General features: G+C 50.2%; 1 protein-coding gene across 2 annotated transcripts in view; it reads right to left on the bottom strand.

The window, feature by feature from the left end:
* The window catches only part of TLN1 (talin 1), a 36,434-nt gene that overhangs the window by 10,503 nt on the left and 1,572 nt on the right, over positions 1-24,359 (bottom strand). The window contains exons 1-36 of one of the 2 annotated variants that reach the window (XM_030919218.1): positions 21,187-21,299; positions 19,152-19,311; positions 18,815-18,912; positions 18,421-18,550; positions 18,163-18,315; positions 17,783-17,925; positions 17,550-17,677; positions 16,462-16,522; positions 15,715-15,819; positions 15,244-15,399; positions 14,411-14,512; positions 14,039-14,115; positions 13,646-13,826; positions 13,347-13,460; positions 13,126-13,234; positions 12,681-12,889; positions 12,419-12,517; positions 11,237-11,404; positions 10,762-11,056; positions 10,009-10,175; positions 8,657-8,785; positions 8,364-8,480; positions 8,176-8,289; positions 7,842-7,976; positions 7,559-7,687; positions 6,725-6,827; positions 6,364-6,572; positions 5,463-5,582; positions 5,052-5,249; positions 4,708-4,847; positions 4,132-4,225; positions 3,940-4,029; positions 3,704-3,826; positions 1,076-1,219; positions 467-628; positions 84-224 (exon numbers count right to left, since the gene is read on the bottom strand). In XM_030919218.1, the coding sequence (XP_030775078.1) occupies positions 84-224; positions 467-628; positions 1,076-1,219; positions 3,704-3,826; positions 3,940-4,029; positions 4,132-4,225; positions 4,708-4,847; positions 5,052-5,249; positions 5,463-5,582; positions 6,364-6,572; positions 6,725-6,827; positions 7,559-7,687; positions 7,842-7,976; positions 8,176-8,289; positions 8,364-8,480; positions 8,657-8,785; positions 10,009-10,175; positions 10,762-11,056; positions 11,237-11,404; positions 12,419-12,517; positions 12,681-12,889; positions 13,126-13,234; positions 13,347-13,460; positions 13,646-13,826; positions 14,039-14,115; positions 14,411-14,512; positions 15,244-15,399; positions 15,715-15,819; positions 16,462-16,522; positions 17,550-17,677; positions 17,783-17,925; positions 18,163-18,315; positions 18,421-18,550; positions 18,815-18,912; positions 19,152-19,281 (4,773 nt within the window). In that variant the 5' untranslated portion in view covers positions 19,282-19,311; positions 21,187-21,299. Of the gene's footprint in view, positions 1-83; positions 225-466; positions 629-1,075; positions 1,220-3,703; positions 3,827-3,939; positions 4,030-4,131; positions 4,226-4,707; positions 4,848-5,051; positions 5,250-5,462; positions 5,583-6,363; positions 6,573-6,724; positions 6,828-7,558; positions 7,688-7,841; positions 7,977-8,175; positions 8,290-8,363; positions 8,481-8,656; positions 8,786-10,008; positions 10,176-10,761; positions 11,057-11,236; positions 11,405-12,418; positions 12,518-12,680; positions 12,890-13,125; positions 13,235-13,346; positions 13,461-13,645; positions 13,827-14,038; positions 14,116-14,410; positions 14,513-15,243; positions 15,400-15,714; positions 15,820-16,461; positions 16,523-17,549; positions 17,678-17,782; positions 17,926-18,162; positions 18,316-18,420; positions 18,551-18,814; positions 18,913-19,151; positions 19,312-21,186; positions 21,300-24,359 lie in introns of those variants that run through there. The other variant, XM_010376243.2, reaches the window with a different exon arrangement.

Below are 24,359 nucleotides of genomic sequence, written 5' to 3'. Positions count from 1 at the left end.
GGAGGCAGGAAGGTAAGTCTCAGGATTCCCTGGAAGATGAGGTGATAAGCTGGCCCGTCAGATCCCCCTTCACATCGCCTCACCTCAGGGCTGATCTGGGCAGGAATGCTGGAGAACTCAGGGTTGGACGCAAAGGCACTCAGATTATCCACAGCCTCCAGCAGAGGGGCTGTTGCTGCTCGGCACTGGGCACGGTTCTCCTCTGTGAAGGCCCCATCTAGTGCCTAGAAGTGACAGAGAGGCTCTTAGGACTTGGGATGCAGGCATAGGGGGTATAGGAAGTGAAGTCCAGGTCTCCTTCCCGGGACTTAAAGGATTTGGGGAGAGGCTAGGTGGTCAGTCTGGACAGAAAGAGTTTGGGCTCAGGCAGAGGGGATTTGGTAGAAGGCCTCAGAGAATAACTGGGGCACTCGGGAGAGAAGATGGGACAGGTCAGGGAGAGGCTGGGAATTCAAGCACTGGGAACCTTGATGGTCTTGACAAGATTAGCTGTGCTGTTGGCCACCTCCTTGGCTGACTGTACAAACTGGCGCTTGGCAGTAGGATTGGCGGTACGGGCAGAAGCCAGGCGACAGCTGTTACACAGTGCAGAGGTGTGTTTGGCCACAATGGTGGCTGCGGAGAGCACCTGAGGAGACAAGTGGAAGAGCCACGATGAGGGCAGGAAGGAGATGTACATACCCAAGGAGGAGCCATTTTAGGGTCAGAGGATGGAGAGCAATACCCTGGGGAGTCAAAACAGGAAAAACAGAGTCACCTGAAAAGTCAAGATCTAGGAGACAGAGACACCCAAAGATGAACTGGGCATGGGAGAGGAAAGACATACTAACGGAGAAGCCATAAGAGGGCCGGTGGGAGAGTAAGCTCGAACATCTACAGAGAAGTTGTGAATTTAGCAGTAACTGAAAAATGATGAGACCCATGGCAGAAAAAGACAGTTACTCAAAGAGAAGCGTGTGTGCAAGGTCAGAGATAGGTCCCTGCCTTCTATCCCACATGCCTCACCTCCCTCTACTCCACGGGGTTGGTCTGCCCTTTCCCAGACTTGCCTGTGGTCCCTATTCCCTTGAGTTACCTGGGCCTGGGTACAGCCAGGCTCTCCCAAACTGTGGCAGGCCATCTGAATTGCCTGGTTTGCACGGGCAAACTGTGTGGGCTCCACCAGCCCTTGCTGTCCAGCTTGACTATTGGGGTCAGAGACACCAACCAGATATGCAGCCTAGGAAGAAAAAAGGGGGTTGGGGTGAGGAATAAAGATTGCAGGTGGGAGGCCGGGCGCGGTGGCTCAAGCCTGTAATCCCAGCACTTTGGGAGGCCGAGACGGGCGGATCATGAGGTCAGGAGATCGAGACCATCCTGGCTAATACGGTGAAACCCCGTCTCTACTAAAAAATACAAAAAACTAGCCGGGCGACGAGGCGGGCGCCTGTAGTCCCAGCTACTCGGGAGGCTGAGGCAGGAGAATGGCGTGAACCCGGGAGGCGGAGCTTGCAGTGAGCTGAGATCCGGCCACTGCACTCCAGCCTGGGTGACAGAGCAAGACTCCGTCTCAAAAAAAAAAAAAAAAAAAGATTGCAGGTGGGAAATGAACAGTGATAGCAGGGCCAAAGACAGCAGAGGTAAGTTTAGAGAACAGGGCTTATTTTCCAGAGTTCTCCATGAGTGGAGATACATTAGCAAACTATGGTTATACTGTAAAGAAGAAAAAAATACTCTCCTGTTTCATTAAGTATATTCCAGCATTTCAGAAGATTAAAAAAGTTAATCAAAAGGAAAACTATATAACAAGGGTTTTTATCAAATCTCTATTTAGATATGTTTGTGTATGCTGGGCCTTAGAGTAGAAAGTATGGCTTACTTTAAGTAGTAGTAAAAAGTTTAAGAGTGAAATACAAATATACACCTTTGTGCACACAAGCAAAGCCTCTTTTAAAGACAGTTCAAAACTGATGAAGGTTATTAGGCTAATTCACTTTTTTTTTTTTTTTTTTTGAGACGGAGTCTCGCTCTGTCGCCCAGGCTGGAGTGCAGTGGCCGGATCTCAGCTCACTGCAAGCTCCGCCTCCCGGGTTTACGCCATTCTCCTGCCTCAGCCTCCTAAGTAGCTGGGACTACAGGCGCCCACCAACTCGCCCGGCTAGTTTTTTGTATTTTTTAGTAGAGACGGGGTTTCGCCGTGTTAGCTAGGTTGGTCTCGATCTCCTGACCTCGCGATCCACCCGTCTCGGCCTCCCAAAGTGCTGGGATTATAGGCTTGAGCCACCGCGCCCGGCCTAATTCACATTTACAGCACCTCCATGCATCAGGTAGTTTTGGAAAGGGAAGGGAGGGATTAAAAAGCCATTTTTATGATGGAAACAACATCCTAATGTTTGATTCATACTTCAATCAATACACATTAGCTTTGCTTTTTCCTCTATGCATTTTCAGAAGTTGGGGGGAAAAAACAAACAAACAACAAAGAGGTTTAGTGAAACCCCCTCTTACTAAAAATACAAAAATTAGGCGGGTGTGGTGGCGCACACCTGTAGTCCCAACTACTTGGGAGGCTGAGGTAGGAGAATCTCTTGAACCCGGGAGGCGGAGGTTGTAGTGAGCTGAGATTGTGCCTCTGCACTCCAGCCTGGCGACAGAGTGAGACTCCATCTCAAAAAGCAAACAAACAAAAACAAACAAACAAAAAACCAAAAAAAAAAAACAACTCAAGCCACTTAGAGCAAGGCGCCCATTCTGACAGGGCACAGGGAGGTGGTGGAGATGGAGAGCTAGGATGGTAGGCTTTCAGGGAAAACAGTCTGAGGCGAACTCTCACGCCAGTTTAAGGATTCATATACTAAAGCAAAATACTTTAGAGTTAGTAGGTAGTTTTATACTTGATAACGTGGAAAAAGGCAAAAAATTAGCCAGGCGTGGTGGCGGGTGCCTGTAGTCCCAGCTACTTGGGAGGCTGAGGCAGGAGAATGGCATGAACCTGGGAGGCGGAGCTTGCAGTGAGCCGAGATCTGGCCACTGCACTCCAGCCTGGGTGACAGAGCCAGACTCTGTCTCAAAAACAAAAAGAAAGAAAGTAGTAATTACAGAATTACAGGCCAGGTGTGGTGGCTCACGCCTGTAATCCCAGCACTTTGGGAGGCCGAGGCAGGCGGATCATGAGGTCAGGAGATCAAAACCATCCTGGTTGACATGGTGAAACCCTGTCTCTACTAAAAAAAAAAAAAAAAAAAAAAAATCAGCCAGGCGTGGTGGCAAGTGCCTCTAGTCCCAGCTACTCAGGAGGCTGGGGCAGGAGAATGGCGTGAACTCGGGAGGCGGAGCTTGCAGTGGGCAGAGATCATGCCACTGCACTCCAGCCTGGCAACAGAGTGAGACTCCGTCTCAAAAAAATAAAAAAAAGTAGTAATTACACGAAAAAATGGTTTGTATAAGCTAATTAGTATATTTTGAGAAAGCCAGCTGGAAAAGGCCTCATGGCTGGGCAGTGTAATCCTAACCAAAGTACCAGGGTTCAGGAATTACAGCAATCAGAACTGTTGATGTTCAGTAATTGCTGACAAGTGTCTCCACCTCAGGAGGACAACCCAGATACCACAGAGCTGGCTTTGCAAACATTAACTTCTTGATTTATCTACAGGTATGTCAGGCTGAGAGGAGAAGGGGTAAAGAAAGTAGGGGCCATTCAAGGAACCCATCTCAGGAAAATAACCTGTGCAGCTGCCTCGGTGAAGCCACAAAGTGCCTTTGAGGCTGTGGAAATGGCCTCTCCAAACTCTGGCAGATTTCCATTCTTGGCATTTTGGGAGATGCCAGTCATAGCCTCGCCCAGCACCTGAGGAACAGAGAACATCAGGGGAGTCAGAGCGTGTTCTCAGAACCCCAGGGCAGCATCTGGTTAGCTCCATCCTACTGCCCTCTCTCCTCCGAGTTCCTGGCTGTGCTGACCTTTGAGTTCTCCATTACACTGTCCAGGCAACCAAAGTAGGACATGTCATTGATGGGCTGGACTGGGTTCTCCAGGAGTTCCCGGACTGTCTGTGTAGGGGGAGGGCAAAGTGAGATCCAAGACACCTCCCTCAGACCCAAAACCAGAACACTTCCCTCAACCTCAATGCCATCAGCCTGCCATGGGCCTACCTCCAACTCCCGCAGGGCATTATCACACTCCTTCTGGCCGGGTGCCTGCTGGGTGCACATAGTGATGAGCTGATTGATACTGTCAGTTACTGCCCTGGGAGGGACAGAAAGTTGAGTGAATAGGTGAATAGGTCATCATTTCTGGGTCCTATATATTTATCTTTTGCCTATAGCCACTCTTTTTTTTTTTTTTGAGATGGAGTCTCGCTCTGTCGCCCAGGCTGGAGTGCAGTGGCCAGATCTCAGCTCACTGCAAGCTCCGCCTCCCGGGTTCACGCCATTCTCCTGCCTCAGCCTCCTGAGTAGCTGGGACTACAGGCGCCCGCCACCTCACCCGGCTAGTTTTTTGTGATTTTTTTTAGTTGAGACGGAGTTTCACCGTGTTAGCCAGGATGGTCTCGATCTCCTGACCTTGTGATCCGCCTGTCTCAGCCTCCCAAAGTGCTGGGATTATAGGCTTGAGCCACCGCGCCCGGCCTGCCTATAGCCACTCTTAAGCCAGGAAGCTCTCATGAACTGCCTGCTCCCCAGTCTCTCTCACACAGTCCAGGGCTGGGCATGTCAGCAACTATTTACCTGGCAGCTGCAGCCAGCTGACTCTTGAGGTTAGGGGCAGCAGGGTCCGTGGACAGGGCCTTGGCAGCCAGAAGAAGTTTGCTTGAAGACATGGAGATGCCCTTCAAGTTGGACACAACTTGGGCTCGGTCCTCCTGGCTCTGTTGAAGTTGACAAGGTCAATGCATTGTCCTGTCCTTCCTTATCTGTCTCTAAAAGGGATCTTCTTTCCCAGACACTCAAGTAGTGCTAGAGACTGGGGAGGGAAGGGAGCCAGGAGCAAGTCAGGACTGGTCACCCAACTGCCTCCTATCTAACCCTTAGTGGGAACCATTCAACCACTAAGACCCTCTGCCTCTTCATACCGGAGCCTGGCCTGCCATCTCTACACCAGCTTCCAGGAAGGTGCTGAAGTCCTGTCCAAATCGGCCTGAGGCTCGAGCCAGGTCCTGAGGGGTTCCCCGAGAGGCCTGCACCAGTTCTGTGGCTGCCTGATTCAGCCCAGCAGCAGCTTCATTCAATCGGCTCTGAGCTTCTTGAAATGTCCCAGTGCTAGGAGGAAGCTGCAGGGTGAGAGGGGAAGTCAGACAGAAGAATGGGGAATGATGCAGGGAGAAGTTTCATAAAGGAGGGCTGAAAAGGTGGGCACATAGACTGGGAGTAATGAAAGGGGACAGATCTGGGAAGTCAGGGTCAAAGGACAACCAAGAGGGAGGAAGGAGAGGCCTGGCATTCTTTGACTCCTATGTTCCCCCACCCCCCCACCGTCCTCCTACCGAGTCACTCAGGAGTCGCTTGCTGGCATCTCCAACTGCCCTCAGGGCATTATCCACATCGCGCTGGCCAGGTAGGCAGCTGACACAGCGGTTCAGAGCCTGGGTCACTGCTTTAGCCACCTGGGGTGAGAAAGGAGACAGGGTTGCCCAAGTGAAAAGAATTTGAGTGATCGCCTCCATTCATGCGACCTGGGAGATGACTAGCTCTGCTGCCTCTGAAAGTGAAAAAAGCATTGTAGGTGAACAGGCTGAGGTTAGGGTTTCAAGTGACAGTAATTAAACTTCCCCAGACTTGTGTTTAGCTCGGCCCATGACTGAATCCAACTGAGACACTTCTACAAGACCAAGAGGGCTGGGTACGGTGGCTGAAGCCTGTAATTTCGGCACTATGTGAGGTCGAGGCAGGTGGGTCACGAGGTCAAGAGATTGAGACCATCCTGACCAACATGGTGAAGCCCTTTCTCTACTAAAAAAAATACAAAAATTAGCTGGGTGTGGTGGTACGTGCCTGCAGTCCCAGCTACTAGGGAGGCTGAGGCAAGAGAATCACTTGAACCCAGGAGGTGGATTGAAGTGAGCCAAGATTGCGCCATTGCACTCCAGCCTGGGCAACAGCGAAACTCCATCTCAAAAAAATAACATAACATAACATAACATAACATAACATAACATAACATAACATAACATAATATAACATAACATAACATAACATAACCTAACATAACGACCAAGAGAACATAAGGATGGAATCCACAGAGGGGCTCTCAAGAGCAGACACGAGAAGACATCACTCTGTCAGTGTGGACGAGGCTTAGAAGCTTTGGTGTCAATCAGGGTGGGCCTTATGAAGGAATCTGGGGGAGAGGGAGAGGGAGGGAGTGGCCCCTTCCCAATACCTGACCTGGGCAAGCCGCTGCTGGCTCTCAGGGTCCCCTGGATGGCCAGCTGCCTTTTTCGCCTCCTCAATAAGGCTGCTAGCTTTGTCTAGCACATCACTGGCCGTGTCAAGTACAATGGCCTGCACTGCAGGATCTGACGTCAGTGCAGCAACTCCCCTAGCGGCCTGGGCCAGTGACCGCAGCCCACCTGCCACATCCCGAGCTGCAATACCTGGGGAGATGAGGAGAAAGAGGGAAGGGAAGGTGCCTTCATTGCCAGGCCCTGATTCCAGTGGTTTCCTCTGTCAGTCCCATCCCTCATCCAGCTCCCATTTTCCTACCTCCCTCACAATATGCCCCATGCCTGGCCCTCTGCCCACATACCTGCATAATTCTCATTGCCCTGGGCAACCTCTCCCAGTAGCTGGGCGATGGCAGAGCTCACAGCTTTGGTGCTGTTGCCCAGGTCCTGGGCACACTTCTCCATCTAAGGATGAACGGGGAAGAACTGGACTTGAGAAAGGAGGAGGTGAGAAGAAGGAACCTGAGAAGGTACTTGGGGACAGGTGGCAATTTAAATAAAGGTTTTGGGCTGGGTGCGATGGCTCACACCTATAATCCTAGCACTTTGGGAGGCCAAGGCAGGTGGATCAGCTGAGGTCAGGAGTTCAAGACCAGCCTGGGCAACATGGCGAAACCCCATCTCTACTAAAAATACAAAAATTAGCCAGGCATGGTGGCGCATGCCTGTAATCCCAGCTACTCAAGAGGCTAAGGCAGGAGAATGGCTTGAACCCAGGAGGTGGAGGTTGCAGTGAGCTGAGACTGCACAACTGCAGTACAGTTTAGGCGACAGAGCGAGACTCCATCAAGAAAAAAAAAGAAATAAAAGAAAGAAAAAGCAATGAGAAAAGGAAAGAGGAAAGGAAAGGAAAGAAGGGAAAGGAAAGGAAATGAAGAAAAGAGGAAGGAAGAAAGAAAGGAAGGAAGAAACAAGGAAGGAAGGAGAAACAAGAGAAAGAATGAGAGAAAGAAAGAGAAGGAAGGAAGGAGAGAGAAATAAAAGAAAAAGAAACGAGAGAAAGAGGATATAAAAAAGGAAAGAAGGAAGAAAGGAAGGAAGGGAGGGAGGGAGGAAATGTTTTGAGTAGATCTGGGGCACGGAAGGGAAGGAAGACTTTAGGATTTGAGTAAGAATGAGGTCTTAAACATACTTACTGTCTCCCCAGGTAAGGGTTTAAGCTTGCCATCTCGAGCCGCTGCCTTCACTTCCTGTAGATCTTTCTCTAGATTCTGTACCAAACTCAGGGCAGAATCCATCTCCAAAGGTCCACATGCTTCCTGAGCCTATAAGAAAGGGGTTTTGGGTGTAGGAGGTCCTGCTGTGTCTCACCAATGCCTCTGATCACACAATTATCCACCTATCGGGTTATTCTGCACAGATTTCCTCTCATTACAGGACTCCAACCTCATCTTCCAAAGCCACAACCAGCTTCCATACCTTCTGGGCAGCTGTCCGGAGTTCAGCCAGCGCGGTGCCCAGGTTCTTGGCACACTGACTCAGCTGCATGGCTGAAGCCTGGTCCTGAATCGTTGGCACTGAGGCCTTTGCAGCTGCCACCATCTTCCCACCTGGCTGTTGGGGAATAAGCAGGTGGATGAAGTGTGCCATCCTCCCTCTGGGCTTGGGTACAAGGACTGATGATGATCAAGACGTAGGGAACACTGGGGCTTGGTATTGCAAAAGAGGCTGTTTGCAGAGATTCAAACTATGGGAGATGGAGGCTTAGAAAGGTGGGAAGGTCAGGTAGAGAAGTGTAGAGAGGGTGCCTTGCCTGCAGGAAGCTCTGGCTGGCAGCAATGAGGGCAAGCTGAGTGCTGGGGCTGTCAGGCTGGGCTTGGCTTCCTCGGACACCCTGCACCAGCAGCGGAATCTGCTCTGCCACTGCCTGTAGGTGAAAAATGTCATAAGAGACGCACAAGTCTCCCTCTTCCTACTCCCACATGCTTCCTAGAGTCTTACCTTGCAGCTCTGCGCCAGCAGGGGCTGGGGGCCGGCAGAGGCCTTGGGGGTAGAGGCTGCGTGCTGAGCTGCAGCGATGGTCTGTGTGGCTGAGGCTGCAGCCTGCTTGGCTGCATGCTGTGAAGACAGAGTAGTCAGACCAAGCCCATGGATTCCCATGCCCAGTCCCTGGCCTACCTTGCCCAGGCTATGCCCCAAGGACGTATGAACTTACTCTCTGAACCTCCCTTCCAGTTAATTCCTCCCACAGCACCCACACTCTCTCTTGCTCATGGTGAAACTCCCAGCCTCACCTCCAGGCGCTGCACCAGCTTTTTCTTGATGGCATTCTGCGCGGCTGCATTGGTGGCCATGCGCAGCCCCTCAGCTGCCTCCCGCAGCCGCTGCTGCTGCTCCTCACTGTCAGGGTAGGCGGCTGCTCCCTGCGGGAGAGGTGGAAAGACAGTCATCACCCAGCTCTCCTGTGGATCCTAAAGAAGCTCCTCTCTCACTTCTCTAGACTTGGTTTAAATTTCACGTATTTTCCTGAAGTTATCTCTAATTGGCCCCACCAAAAAACAAACACCTTTGAGAGGAGCTGCCTCATGAAGGTCAATGGGAAATCTCAGGGGGCTAGGATTCCCACTGGATGCTGAAATCCTTTCTTAAGGTGAAATTGTTTTGCCTTCCCCTCCTTGGGGGAATACCACACATGAGTGAGGTGAGTAGGGCTCCCTGGGCAAAGGAGGACTCAGTTTAGAGCAGGCATCTCAGGAAGACTAAAGCAGGGGACCTGCTTACTCCTGCCAACTGAAAAGCCCCAGAGCCCAGGGGGCCTAGGAATCATCTGCACTTCTTTCTGATGGTTCTCTGCATCCTGGTGTCTCAGTGTCCTACTGCCTTGTCCTTCTCTGTAAGGGTGGCAGCAGAGGCCCCAGAGACTGAATGCCTATGTGTATTCACAGGGGAGACCAGGAAGGAGAGGAATCCCAGGCAGGGTAGCAGCAAAGAAGGTAAAAATAGGAATAGAAGACCTTGGACTTAAAGAAAAAGGATCTGGTTGCCTACTACAGAGGAATGGGAGAGATTCATTAAAGGACACAAAATTATACCTAGATAGGAGTAAGTTCTAGCGTTCTACACCACTGTAGAATGACTAAAGTTAAGAATAATATATTATATAGTTTCAAATAGTTGGAGAATACTGAATGTTCCCAACACAAATGATAAATATTTGGATAAATGATGGCTATGTTAATTACTCTGATCTGATTACTATATATGTATTTAAATGTCACTTTGTACCTCATGAATATGTAAAATTATGTCAATTAAAAAATAATTTTAGGCCAGGTGCGCCTGTAATCCCAACACTTTGGGAGTCCAAGGTGGGAGGATCACTTGAGTCCAAGAGTTTGAGACAAGCCTGGGCAACATAGTGAGACTACCTCTTTTTTCTAAAAAAAAAAAAAAAAAAAAAAAAACAAAAAAACCTGGGCCATGGCTCACCTGCAGCCTTAGGGCTCATTCACTTCCTGAGTGCTCCTATACTTGTCCTCTTGTATTTTCTGCTTTTCCTGGGTCTCCCCTATCAGATGAGGGTGACCATCTGGACCTCTCTACTTCCCTCCAGGGCCCAGTCTGGGGGTGTGCACAGACTTTGTACCTTGGCAGCCTCTACCATCTTGGCTGTGGCATCAGCTAGGATCTTGGCAGCACTTAAGAGCTTGCGGGAGTTCTCCAGATCACTTTCCCCCTCAGCATCAGCCTTGATGGCATTGACCAAGTCAGATGTGGCTTGGGCCAGGATGCGGGCCTGTCGCACCATCTCCCCTGAGAGCACAGGGCATAGTCAGGCAAGGAAGCCAGAGATACTGAGGTGTCAGGGGTGGGGACAAAGGTGGGGAAAAGTGGTGTAGACAAGGTAGATGGGGGCTTTAGGGACAGAAAAGAGACTGGCAAAAGCTCTTGCATGATTTCTTTGGGGTTTTTTTTTTTCTGGGTTTAGGATCTTGAGAAAAACAGATTCTCCAGTGGGTTCTTATGGGAGGACAGTCTCCAATGGGTATTTTCAGCCAGTAGCCTTGAGCAGATGAGACACTCTCTGAAAACTTTTGGGGTCAGGGGTACAGTAGGGAAGGCTATACCACTTTCATGCCACTTTCTATATATTTTTGTGCATACTTTGGTATATTCTTTAAATGCTCCAGGGAAGGTAGAGGACTTAATATTCCTTTTACAGAAGAGGAAGCAGAGGGTTCAGAGAGCTTTAATGATGAGCCTATGGTTGTGTGCCTGGCAAGCCCACACTGTGCTGAGTTTCTTGGGGTGAAGTGGTTGGGTCCGCAAGGGGATGATGTCCAGTAGGCTTAGGGAACCCTAGCGGGGTTTTTTGTTTTCCTGGGGGTGGGTGTCTTACCAGCATCACCCATGGAGCTAAAGATGTTCTCAGTGACAGTAAGGATGGTGTCAGTGGCCTGGTCATAACGGCCAGCAGGCCCAGCCCCTGTGGCATGGGCCTTCACATGCTGCAGCAGCTCATTCAGGGCTTGGGTGACAGCTGTGGCTGCTGCTCCTACCCCTCGCAACAGTTGCCCATCCTCTGTAGCTGCCTGGGAGGCAGACACACAGCCCTCCACGGCTTTGGCTACCAGTCGTCCAGCCTCCACCAGTTGCTCTTGGCAGACAGGTGAGCTGATTGTAGGTGCCACCACCTGTAGGTAAAGTGAATGTCAGAGATGTAGGCAAGGGAAAGGAGGTAGAGTGTGCTGCTCATAGCAGTAACTGAGATGGGTGAGGAGACCTCCAGAGCCAAAGAAATAAAATGAAAGGCTCATGTGTGTGTGTGGTAGTATCATCCCTCAGCACAGACTAGAGCAACCTTTGGGGCTCACCTTAGTACAGGCCACCAGTTGGGAAGTGGACAGGGCACACTGTGTTGCTGCAGCAATAACTTGGGTCTGAAGTCCCGAGTCCTCTGTCCTCTGGGCCACACTCTTGGCCTTGAGGACCAGGGCAGCTGCAGCACTTGCCACAGCTTTGGCGAGCTGCATTAGCACATCCTATAAGAAAATAGCAGTTAGCATGACCTAAGATCAGGCTTGGGATTCACAGACACTTCTCAGAGGCATAAGCTGCTTCATTATTCCCATTAATCCAATCAAAGGAGAGCACACGCAGAAGCAACCAGAACCTACCCCGAGCCACTGCCCTGAGCACCCAGCAGGACAGAACCTCCACTGAAGAACAAACCCACACCGAGAGAAATACAGCCTACACCAAATGGAGACACACGAGGCGGATACACTCGATGATGACGGGGAAAGAACGGGGTGGTGCCGTTACAATGGGGTGAGGAGAGGAGGTATCTCCTGGGATCCCTTCACCCCCAGCTTCTTTACTCCACTTCTTGATCTTGGATTGGAAGTGGTCATCCTGGAATCTTGGGAGCAAGTCCCTGTACTACCCTACCTGATCCCATTTCCCAAAGCCTGCCTTCGCCAGGCCTCTTCATCTCCCACCAAGTTCTGGTCCCCTAGGAGGCTGAGGGAGAAGTACAGAAACGAGTGTATGCGGCTCAGAGAGGACAAAGCTGGGAAGGCCCAGGCCAGAGGCTGTTACCGTAGGGGAATCGGGGGGAGATCGAACCCCAGCCCCTCCGGATGCACATATCTGCACGGGAAATCCAGGGTGAAAAGTCAGCTGAGGATATTGGCATGGAGTGGGAAGGGGGAGAGCTAGAGGAACACTATCCTTAGGGTGGCATGGTCTATAGCATTGTGGGGGTCCTCAAGTTGGGGCAAGGGCTATGTATGGGGAAGAGAGGGAAAAGATGACAAGGGGTTAAAGAATAAATGAGGGCCAATAGTAAACCAGCAGGTTAAGTTTGGATTCAGGGGTTCTGAATTCTAACCCCTAAAAGAGAGATCAGAAGCTACCAGTATCATCCCCTGGAAATAGAGGATCATATTGGTTTTTAGGGGTCAATTCATAGAAGCCAGGACTAGGAACTGGATTCAGGAGCAGAAGTTACTTCCTAGATTCTGGGGTTCTGGGGGGTTGGGTAAGTCACCAACCTGGAAGTGGGGGTCAGTATCACTTTCCCCAATTTGTTGCAACAGCTCCCCACTGGCCTGGCCCACGTTCCCAGCTGCTTGCAGCAGGTTCTGACGGGGCTGTGGAGAGTGAACACCAGTCAGAAGCTGCCCAATCCCTGCCCACATGCCTGTGCATCTCACAGGCCCACGGGACCCAGGTTTCCATCCTGTGGCTTGGATTGTCCCTTCTCCTTGGGCTTGAACCCTGTCTCCACCCTAGCCCAACCCTGTGGCCCCTAACCTCAGCACTGGCTGGTTGGGCACTGCGCAGCAGTTCTGACACTGCCCCCGCAAGGCCCTTTGCTGCCTGCAACAGGGGCCGGCCACTGCCGCCTTCGTCCTCTAGCAAGGCAGCCAGCAGCTTCACCCCACGGGACATCTCCGTCAGGTTGGAGGAGATTGTGGTGACTGCACAGCCCACTGCGGTATAGTCTGTCTCAGCAGGGTCCCCTAAGGGGAAAAGGAGAAAGAGGAACATGAGAGACAGGGCAGGCCAGACGAAGGGCTGGGGAAGGAGCAAAGTCACACCCAGTTAGTCACACACACGTCCACGGAGAGACGCACACACACAGTCCCTTCCACAATGAGTCAAGGCACCGTCATACACGAAGCCAGTCACATGCATGCCTGTGCACACTCGCATCCTCTCTCCCCATCACACACCCGGAAGCTAGCATCCGGCCTACCTGCTGTCAGGTTCACCACAGACGCAGTACCAGCTGTGATGGCATCTACCTGAGAGTGGATCTCATGCTTTGATTCATCCATCTTGTTCTTACGCCAGGCCTTAGAGGCCTCAAAGAGAGAGGAAAAGACCTCAGGATCTGCCCTGGTTTGGTTCACCTCATCCCTATCCTTTGGAGTCTCAGCTTCAGTACCACGGGCTTCTCCTCCATCCCATACTTACAGCATCCTGGCCAAGAGGTGGCAGAGTGTCAAAGTCATCCAGGGTGGCCTGGGCAGCCTGCACGGCCTGCATGCTGGAGTTAATGGTTCCAGTGAGTGCTTGCTGGGCCGAAGTCTAAAGACAAATGGGGAGAAACAGGGACTAGAATGGATGTTTGGAGAAAACAGAAGGTAAAAGAGAACCATGGACTAGGGAGAGAATACAAATAGGGACCTGGGAAAAGACTGCCTAACTCCTGGCTCAGTCCAGCTGAGGGTGAGAGAAGGGCCCTGGTACCATGGTGGACATAGGACACTTACCAGAGGAGGCATGTGTCCTCGGTGCATCTGGCCGCTGGTAATCTGCTGCTGGGCAGGGGGCATGCTGCCCACCTGGAAATTCTCAGGACCAGAGGCTCCAGAGCGCATGATGGCAGGCAGGGCCACAGAGCCATGCTCCACTTTCCCCACCCGGTTGTACTGCTGCTGCAGGACTGTTGACCTGTACAGGGGTGAACTATTGAGCTCACAGAGGACTCCTCATCTCTACCCCTCCCACCCGGTTACACTACCTTTGCAGGTGTGTGAGGTTTCACTACAGCCTGCAACTATTTAAATAACCATTCTAAGGACTCCCCACCTCCCAAGAGTCCTTAGAGTCAGGCCTTGCCTTCTCTACCCCGGGAAATGGGATCAGCCTAACTCCCTTCGTACTTTTTGGGGGACACTGAGTCCTCCAGCATAGTAGACTCCTCATCTCCTTCCAGTCCAAAGTGATCCTTGCTTTTTTTCTGTAGGAAGAAAAAAGGCACAAGAGTTGGGATACTTAAAGAAGAGGGAAGTGGAGAAAAGGCAGCCTCTTGTTTCCACAACCAGCCATTTTCCAGAAGCTAAGTGCCCATTTCATTTTTTGTTTTTTTGACAAAAAAAGGCTCTGTCACCCAGGCTGAAGGGCAGAGGCATGATCTTGGCTTATTGCAACCTTCGCCTCCCAGGTTCAAGCATTCTGAGTGCCCATTTCTAAAGGACTGGCTTGTGGAGAGGGCAAGGGGAGATAAGGAGAAGGCTGGGGCAGGCAGTGCTCACCTTCTTCAGGATGATATCGATGTAGCCGGCAATGAGCTGTGCAATCTGCTCCCCTTCAGTTGTCTGTACTGAGTAGTAGCCATCTTGGTAATCTCCAAAATCCTAGGGTGACAAGGTGGGGGACTCAGTGGGAAAGCTCTAATCGATCCAGGATGGAAATGGCTAGGATGGGAGGCCCAAGGTTGAGCTAATAAGATGCCTTCCCATGGCAACAGCCCTCTTGGAAGATGCCCACCTTTCTTGAACCTCTTCTTTATTTTCCTCCTTGGAGGGAAATTTTTTACTTCTGAGGAGTGGCCTCTACACTACACGGTTTCAAATACATATTTAGGAAGTCTCTTATTTTTACTCTGATGATAAAATTGGGAGGATATAATATTTGGCATTAAATGGCCACACTTTAAGGTTGGCTGTAGTATCCAAAAGGGAAAAAACAGCATTTCCTATAATTTCTATTTCTGTCATTGGGGTACTTTATCAAGTTGATACCAGTTTTCAATTCATAACCCTATAATATAAAGTCAAAAATTCACTGTACATAGCTGCTGCTGAAACAGGGAGGTTATCACATTTTTCCTTTCACCAACCCCCCAAGAATTCCAGTGATCTGTTTGCTGATGAGATTTTTGTTCTGCTGATTTTAAAGAATAAGTCCATCACCCATTTCATTTAAGCCTCACACTCTCCCAGAGGAAGATTCTCCATCTACTCTAACCTCCTTTTTTCCTGGAGTAATACTCAGTATACTTACCCCAAGAGAGGGAAAAGACCTCTGCAGCTGCCCCTTTTCTGAAACTCCCAAAGCACTTTCTTGTTGGAGTCCCCAGACTCACCAGGGTGAAGCTTTTGGGAGAGGCAGCCCAGCGTTTGATGTTGGTGAGGTTCCACTCCTGGATCACTTCCTTGGTCTTCTCATCCACTCGCATCACACACTCCTTGGTGATGCCCAGAAGCCTGGGCACTAGCTTGTTCTTCCCTTTCATTTTTTCCTATGAGGCAGAGGTTGGTGCTGGTGTTACAGGTCAGAGGTCAAATGAGAGGTGAACGATCAGATCAGCTTGCAGCCATAGGGGATGCTGAGGTGGCCCGGAGGACTAATGGACAAGGGAAAATGCAGGGTAGGGAGGGAAATGGTGGTGGAGGGCTGATGACAGGCAGGTTTTCATGAGGTCAGAGCAAGGAAGAGAATGGGAATCTTAGGGAATGGTGGGAAATGTGACTGAGGGCAAGGTCAGAGACTTTCAGAGACAGAAAAGGGCAAGAGTGGGAAACAAGGAGGGCAGTGAAAAGGGTCTATAACCTACCTTCACCAGGAAGAAGGAGACACCGTAAGTCTTGAGAGAACGGGCTAGCTTCACGTAGCGGACCTTGGCCTCAATCTCACTCATCTGCCCACAATTCTTGTGTGCCTGAGCATAAAATGGGGAAGAATTTAGCAAATAGTTTAATATCACAGCTAAGGAATTAAGGTTGGATGCTAACTATAACAAGAGAGAATTATGGGGAGACTGGAAAGGTTGAGGAGTGCAAGATATGAGAATGAGAGAGTAACGGGATGGAGACTGATAAGGGCTATGCAGAAGCAATGAGTCGAGGGATACAGTCAAGGAACTTGTAGACATTCTGGAGATATGAACAGAGAGTTTGGAAGTAGAAGGGCAAAGAGAAGGCCTTTTGGGCTGAGTATTCAGACTAGGGGGTAACACCTTATTTGTGGACAAAGACTGTACTCTTCCACAGTAATTTCAGATTATGCTACCTCATTTGATCCTCCTATCAGTCCTACACAGGGCAAATACTGTTATCCCAAATTAGAGGGAAATAAAATAATACAAGAATATTGAACTGAATTACACAGCAAAAGCAGGGATGGAGCTGAGACTAAAAGCCCAGGTTATCTTCTTTCTTGGCAGAGGTGAGGTGGGATAACAGTCTGGTGGGTGAAAGCTGAGTTAGGGGAGACAGGGAGGAGGCGGGGGGCCATTTAGTCAGTAAGATGAAGCAGCAAAGCTCCGCGGTCATCCCAAATACTTTCCCCTACCCACATTCACCTGGAAGATCTTACGCTCTCCCTTCTGCTTCACATACTCCTTGGGCAGGAAGTCCTTCAGGCTACACCAGAAAAGGGAGGGTCAGCATGTGGTAGACAGCATCAGGGGACATGTGGGCCATGAACTGTGGGCCTGGGGGTATGAGGAAATACCTAGGACAGTGTTATCTTTGGGGAGAAAACAGACTCTGAGGGAATAGAGTCTAGATTATCTTCTGAAATAGAGGTGACTTAGTGTAAACTCTTTTTTTTTTTTTTTGAGATGGAGTTTTGCTCTTGTTGCCCAGGCTGGAGAGCAATGGCATGATCTCATCTCACCAAAACCTCTGCTTCCCAGGTTCAAGTGATTCTTCTGCCTCAGCCTCCTGAGTAGCTGGGATTACAGTCATGCACCACCAAGCCCAGCTAATTTTGTATTTTTAGTAGAGATGGGGTTTCTCCATGTTGGTCAGGCTGGTCTCGAACTCCCGACCTCAGGTGATCTGCCCGCCTCGGTCTCCCAAAGTGCTGGTATTACAGGCATGAGCCACTGCGCCTGGCCAGTATGAATTCTTAACGTGACCTGTGTCTCTCCCTGTAGGGAAAGGGACTGAGGAAAATTAAGTTAGAGGCTCAGTCCTTGAGGGAAAGTGGGTCTAGAGCACCATTTTAGGGAACCAAGACGAGAAAGAGCTTTCCAGAAGGATGACCATGCACTTAGGAAGCTGAGAAAGCCACGCCAAACTCTGCATTCCAAGAAACACCAGCAGATGAGGCTTGTGAGACTTTTAACCCATGCTCCCTATAGGGAAAATTTTACCCTGTTTCCCTCTGGCTACTGCAGCAAAATTCTTCAGACAATCTCAAAAAAAAGTGACATGCTTGCTTCAGAGATGGGGGTAGGGGCAGAGATACTGAACTACATTCATATTCCAGAGGTAGAGAAGAGACAGTGGATGATGGCAACTAAAAGGGTAACTACGTCAGTCAAACCCTGGTACCTTGGCAGAAGAAATAGGGGGAGCAGGCTTGGAATGGAGACAGGCCCACTGGGGTCACAATGGCAGGGAGTGCTGGGCCCTAACAGGGTGTAGAATGTGGGTCACTCACTCGAGGAAGCCAGCCTTGTGCTTCTGCTCATTGTGGGGCCCAAACTGGATCTGGCATTGGAAGCCAGCAAACTCACAGGCCTTGTCAAAGGAGACAGGGTGGGAGCCATTCAAGATGTCATCTCGTGCCTGGAGAGCACAGGGCAAGGAGGCGAATGTTGTGTGTGGGTAATGCACACTGTGCTTCCGACCCCTCCTTATTCCTGCCCCACCCCAGCCAAGTCCTCTGCATACCTGCACATACAGGAGGTTCAGCTGTACAGGGTCCCGGGAATCCACATTCTGGTCTGAGTAAAAGAACTTCCTCCGCAGCAGCAGCGTCTCATGCTCCTCTACACCCTGCTCCCTCAGTGTCCGGCCATGGTCCAGCCAGTTCACTGGGATACAGACAGTCCCCTCAGTGCCAAACCCCCATGGCCCCTGTGTTGTCTGGTCTCTGTTTATTTCTCCACTTCCTACCTCTCCTTACTTAAATGTAAGTTCTGTGAATGTAGGACTTTGTTTTCTTACTGACGTATCCCCAGGGTGTAAAACAGTGCCTGGCAGAAGCAGATGCTAAAGCTCCTTCCCACCCTTCCCATTTCAAAAGCCCTCTTTTTTCTAGTTCTGCTTACACTCGTCATCTGTGTGCAATTTCTGCTTTAGTTTCTCCATCTTCTTTTCATCTCGCAGCAATGTCTTGTCTTTTCTTAAGGTCCCTGTCACTTCCTCCTTTTTCTCTTCCATCAGCTCTCGAACCAATGAATATTCATCATGGTTGGTGATGCCTGGGGAAGGAGATGGCTTGTTAGCTTCCCAGGTACTAGATCAATGCCTTTTGAGAGAGCTGAGGCCTTCTGGCCCAGGCCTTCAACTGTACTGGGGCCCCTTACCAATGCGGGCACAGATGGTCATGAGCATGTCAGTGACAGTCTTAGAGTCATCCACCATGATCGTCTTCACAGTTCCATCCAGCATACGGATCTTCAGGGGTCTCTGTTTCTTCCTGTACTCCATAGTGTCCTGTTAGGGTAGGAAGAAGAGACAGGGGCCTACTCTGAGCTACGGATATTATTTCCTCTTTACACAGCCTGAGGGGAGAGCGTGGAGCACTGAAAGGAAGACTATGGTGGTTCATTCAAAAGCAGGGAATTATGACTGTCTGTTAGTAGGAAGAAAGCATGGGGAGGGCTAAGAGACAACAGATGTGGGTGCTGAAAACAGGTGGTGGAACAGGGAGAAGCTGATGGAAGGGGATGCGGTGGTCCTTGATGAAGGGATACTTACCCCATTTCGGAGCATGTAGTAGTCCAAAGCTTTCCCAGCCTCCAGCCATATACCCTTTTTGGGGTCATCATCTGACAGAAAGAGCCCAAAGTCGCTGGCTAAAAGAGAGGATGGATCACCTTAGGCTTATGAAGACTCCAATGTGGCTGAACAGCTTGTACCATGTTGCCCCTATTTCTCCCATGAACTTGGGCCTAAAGAAGAAGGGAACCATGGAACATAGCCCTGAGGGGTGAGTAGTCTTAGGGGACAAAGGGGTCAACTCTTAAGGCCGAGAGCCTGGGAACAAGAAGGGACTGAAGACTCCCACTCCAGCCACCTGGGGAGTCAGACTCACGAGGACCAGCCGGGGCCTCTGGGATCCGCTCACGAATGATGCGGCAGGCGTCGTACACCATGGTAGACGGCTCAAACTGCATTGTCTTCACCACATTCCCAATGCTGATCTTCAGCGAAAGTGCAACCATGGTGGCAGCTTTTCTCCAGCCTGGCTATACCTGGCCCATGGCATCAGGGCATTAGAATACACTCTTCTGGTGGGAGAAGAGGCCCCCCAGATGGTGGAGTCCCAGGGAAGAGTGTTTTTGAAAGGGACTCACCAAAGTAGATAGTAATAAGGTTGTTTTCACTGTATTTAACAATTTTAAAGAATGAAAAATTATTTACATCAAAAGAATGAATCCTGACATTTTTTTTTTTTTTGAGACAGAGTTTCGCTCCGTTGCCCAGGCTAGAGTACAGTGGCGCGATCTCGGCTCACTGCAAGCTCCACCTCCTGGGTTCGTGCCATTCTCCTGCCTCAGCCTCCCGAGTAGCTGGGACTACAGGCGCCTGCTGCCACGCCCCGCTAATTTTTTGTATTTTTAGTAGAGACAGGGTTTCACCGTGTTAGCCAGGATGGTCTCCATCTCCTGACCTCGTGATCCACCCACCTTGGCCTCCCAAAGTGCTGAGATTACAGGCGTAAGCCACTGCGCCTGGCCAAGTCCTGACAATTTAAGACATCTGAGGGAAAGGAGAAGCTGGTCTGCAAGGTACAACAGCAGGTCTGAAATGTAGTGCTACCTGAGGACACTGCCCTGCCCCACCACTGGAATTTGTACCTCCCTACTTTCATCCAAGTGTCTCTCTTGCCCCTTGTCCCTGATCACCTTTCTTAGCCCTACTCCTGCCTTGTTTTCATTTTTGCCTGGTTCAGTATTTTTCTCTCTTTGTCTCCTGCTGTGTCCTGCTGGCTCTTCCCTGTCTGGGATTTTCAGAGCTCTCTTCTCACCACGTGACCTTCCTTCTCATGGCTTTAGCTGCCTTCTCTGCAAAATGAAGATGTTATAATTCCCTAGGGCTCCCTGTCAGGGAGACCAAATACTGGTTGCTCAAGCCATCCCGAGGTCCGCTCTTGCCCCAGCTTTTCTCTAACCTGAGATGCTGAGGATCTTCTCAAGGAGCCTAGCCCTGTACTGGGCTTCCCAGGCAGTCAAGCTAGAAATGTGATTCTCTAACTCAAAAGGGTCTATCTCAGAAGTTATCTGATCAACTCTTGTGTTTTGGAGAAGGGGAAATAGACTCTGGGTGGCCAGGAAACATTTTCAAGGCAGGCCAGAGAAAGGACCCAGTTCCTGTAACTCAGTCCTTGCTTGTTCCAAGTCACCAATACTCAGTCCTGCAACTCCTCCTATGCTTTCTCCTCTTCAGCAAGTCTGTCTCAAATTCTGCTCTGTCTCACCCACTTCCCCTGACAGTATTTTCAGTGCAGCTCAGAATACTAGTCCTACCCCACCTTGTTCCACCCTCCTGGCACCCCCTCTCAGCGGCTAGAGGAGACACTGGAGGCAGCAGGTGGCGCACAGGCTGCAAGAGGACAAGTCTGCCCAGCAGCTGATGATGTGCCCCAGCTTGGTACAGGGATTGGGTGCCTCTTAACTAAGAGAATGAGCAAATACAAGCTGCCCATTCCCCTCCTGGCAAACTACAAGCCTCAAGTGGGGAAAAGCAGGGTGAGAGGGGAAGGCTGGAAAGCAGAGATGGGGGTGTTAGGATACAGAAGGCATTTGAAAGCCAGGGAAGTTAAGGGGTAGAGGGTAAAGAAGTTAGCAGAGATGGGATGAGGAGAACTGAAAATCTAAGTAGAAACAAGAGACAGGATGCAGGTGTGAAAAAGGTGTAGATCAGGGGTCTGGTACCGAGCGGCAGATAGACCATTTCTGACCTTACAAGCAGTCCAGAGTCTCAGAACCACAGCTCTCTGTCTTTACTCCCAAATAAGTGAGGACCCTCCCAGTCTCCCCAGTTCCAGCTCTCTGCCCCCCTCCCCACTCCTGGGGCACTTTGCCCAACCTTATTACTATCCGCTTTGGTGTCCCAGCTGGACAGACCTGGCTATGGGGTTGCTGACCATGAAAGAATGAGGACTGGGCTGGAGGATCCGAGAAGCTGGAGGAGTCTGTGGAGCCGAGAAGCAGGACTGAAGGGACCCTTCACACTAAGCTGAAACTGCATGTCTCTCCCCATTTCCTCCGGACACTTACACACCCCCTCTTCCTCAAGCACGGAAGCCTCTGGTGAGACCCCGATAAGGGAGCTGAGTCATGCCTACCCTTACTCCCGAGCTGGTCCAGAGTGGATATTCACACAGCTACAAGAGGGTGAGTGGATGTGAAGAACTGATCAGTGAATTGGGGGTGGTGGTGGCAAATAACAAGGCTGCTACAAGTATGAGTAGAAGCTAGCTCATTCCTGCTTTGGCCTGAGAACTTTGCTCCCCTTTCCATCGTGTTTTATGGAACAGCAACTCCCCACCACAGTGTCCCCCTCCCAGGGAACTCCTCCTCCCTCAATACATTCCTGAGATGCATTCCAAAGGAGTTGGGCAATTGGAGAGGGGGAATGGAGGACAGGAGGTCAAATCCCAGCAAGGAATGGAATGTAAGGGTATTGGGGCTAAGAAAGTTGGGGTACTTGGAGAATACAGGCAGAGCAGATACCCACAAGGGGAACTGCAGAAAGATAGGGAGTTACAAAGAGGGACAAAAGGAAAGAGCCTAAGACAGTCAGAATATAAGAGGGATGGGGGAGTAACACTCAGTCTGTTACCAAATTTGGCCTCTGAGTCCGCAACCACTGGCAGCGGGGGAGGGCTGTGGGTGAGACTGACATATCCGGCCTCAGGCTGCTGGAGGCTCATTTAAAGCTGGACTGGGCAGCTAGTTGAAGGGCTGCACAGAACTTCCCCCAGTACAGCCCCTCCACACCCACACGCACATTCATTCTCCCCAAATGTACCCCAGCCTATGCAGAGCTCTTTCCCACAAAGCTACCTTACTGTCTCTACATACACATTATCTCAATCACACAGCCCCTATACAGATCCCATCAGGACTGCGTTACCTTCTTTTAGGGAGCCCATCCTACGCACACGGCGTTCGCACAGATAACCTCCATAACAAGCACACCCGGCACCCAGAGTCTCTCCTCCTATTATGTAGACATTCTCCATTCACCCAGCAAGCATTCCTTGAGGGCCAGTTGTGGGGAAGACCCTGGGCCAAACTTTCAGTGGCTGGGGACCAAGATCAGTAAGACCTAGCCTTTGTATTCAAAGGGCTCCCAGTCCATAAGGTGAGTGAATAAGGCAAGTACAGCATCACAACAGAGGGCAGGATGTGGTAAGAGCCAAACGGTGTGTGCTCAGAGAGATCCCTTTAGGTTAGGGAAGGGGAACCAAAAAGTCTCCATGATAGGTATCATTTGAGGTTAGAATTTTAAAAAATAGAGATAATAAAAAATAATAGTGATCTGCCATTTATTGACTCTATGTCACTTGTACTGTATACATAATTTCATTTAATCCTTACAGTAGGTGCCATTATTTCCATTTTTACAGATCAGAAAACAGAACTCAAAGATGTTACATACTTGTTCAAATACTTCTCCAAGTAATAAGTTGTGAAGCCAGTATCCGAACCCAGGTTTCTGACTGCAAAACCCAAGCTCTCTCCACTACGCCAGCCAGCTGGAGATGTGTCAGGGGCAGTTTTCACTCCAGGCAGAGAAATAGTATAAGCAAAGATGGAGAAGCAGTAAATCATGGAGGAGCATTCAGGGAAGTGAGCAGGCAGGCTGGTTGAAGCACAGGGTACCTGCAAGGGAGCAGTGGTGGGGAAGTCAGGGTTAGGATGGAAAGGCAGAGGAAGGCTAGAGAGGGGTATGAGGAATTTTACTTATTGGAGGACAAAAGGAGGCCAAGGGAGTCTTTGAGCAGAGAAGAGACATAACCAGAACTGGATTTTAGGAAAATAACTCTGGCAGTTACCTGGGAGATTAGTTAGAAGGACACTGTATTAGTACAAATTAAAGGTAACAAAGCCGGAGTTCGAATGGCATTGAGGAAGATGTCACTCAGAAGAAGTTTGGGGAATTAGAATTGACAGGACCCGATATTTACTAAGGTAGTCGGGTTAGGGTCCCATAGCTTCCTATCATCAGCAGCCACCTTAGTGGCTGGGGCAGCTTGAGTTTAGGTGAGGAACTGGGAAGAGGGGAAAGGATCTGGTTGGGCAGAGAATGTGAGCATGAGGCTATGGTTAGGGGATGTGGTCAGGCTTTGGGAAAAAGGGGATGAGTATATGATTAGTAGCCACTAGGGGCAGATGGGGTTGGGTTAGTGACTGTATCGGGCTGGGAATAGGGAAGACAGGATGTAGAAAAAGGATGGGAAGACAGGGTGTAGAAAAAGGATGCTGGTGATGATGGTGTTGGGAAAAATACATATACATAAGATACATATATGACCAGTCATTGGATCAGGTTGGGGGAAGGGGAATGATTACATAGATGGTGGCTAAGTCAGGGAATGATGGGGTGAGGTCAGAGGCCAGGTCAGGCTATAGGAGGTTGAGAAGAGATAGGCCTGTGGTCAGTGGCTAAATGAGACTGGGGTGGGGGTGGGAAAGTGAAGGGACATTGACAATGTCTAAGTAAACTGGAGCTGGGATGGGGGATAGGGTATAGCCAGTGGCTGGGTCAGGCTGAGTAGAGGACAGTGCTGTGGTTAGTGGCAGGGTCAGGCTGGGAGTGAAATGGGGGTGTGGTCAGTGGCCTGGCTGGGCGTGGGATCAGCAAGACCCAGTTTCCTCTTTGGGTCTCGTTTCCTCTTTTCTGTTGGGGAGTGGGGGAAGGGGATCTAAAAATGGTCCAAGAAATTAAATGAGGCTTAGACCTAGGGGGTGGCACACAGCAGGGGCTGGGAGTAGGGTATTCAGCTGATGACCAGGTGGAATGTAAGTACATGACTGGGTGAAAATGGTAGGAGAGTAATTTAAAATGATGGGAAAGCTCAGGTTATGATGAGGCTAAATTCAGGTAGGATGTGCGGATTAAGGGTTGGTGAGGCAGGTAGAACTGAGGATGGGAACGGATGATAAGATGAGCATGGGACAGTTAAAGGCAAGGGAAGTATTTTGTAAGGGAATAGTCAGGATGGGTATGAAATGCAGAGTCAGGGATGAGAGTTGGAGAGGAGGGCTTAATACCTAGAGAACAAGTGAAG

This window comes from Rhinopithecus roxellana, chromosome 16 (assembly GCF_007565055.1).
Source record: "Rhinopithecus roxellana isolate Shanxi Qingling chromosome 16, ASM756505v1, whole genome shotgun sequence".
Classification (NCBI taxonomy): Eukaryota; Metazoa; Chordata; class Mammalia; order Primates; family Cercopithecidae; genus Rhinopithecus; species Rhinopithecus roxellana.
The sequence above is the reverse complement of the archived record's forward strand: the minus strand, read 5'-3'. Positions and strand labels throughout refer to the sequence as shown.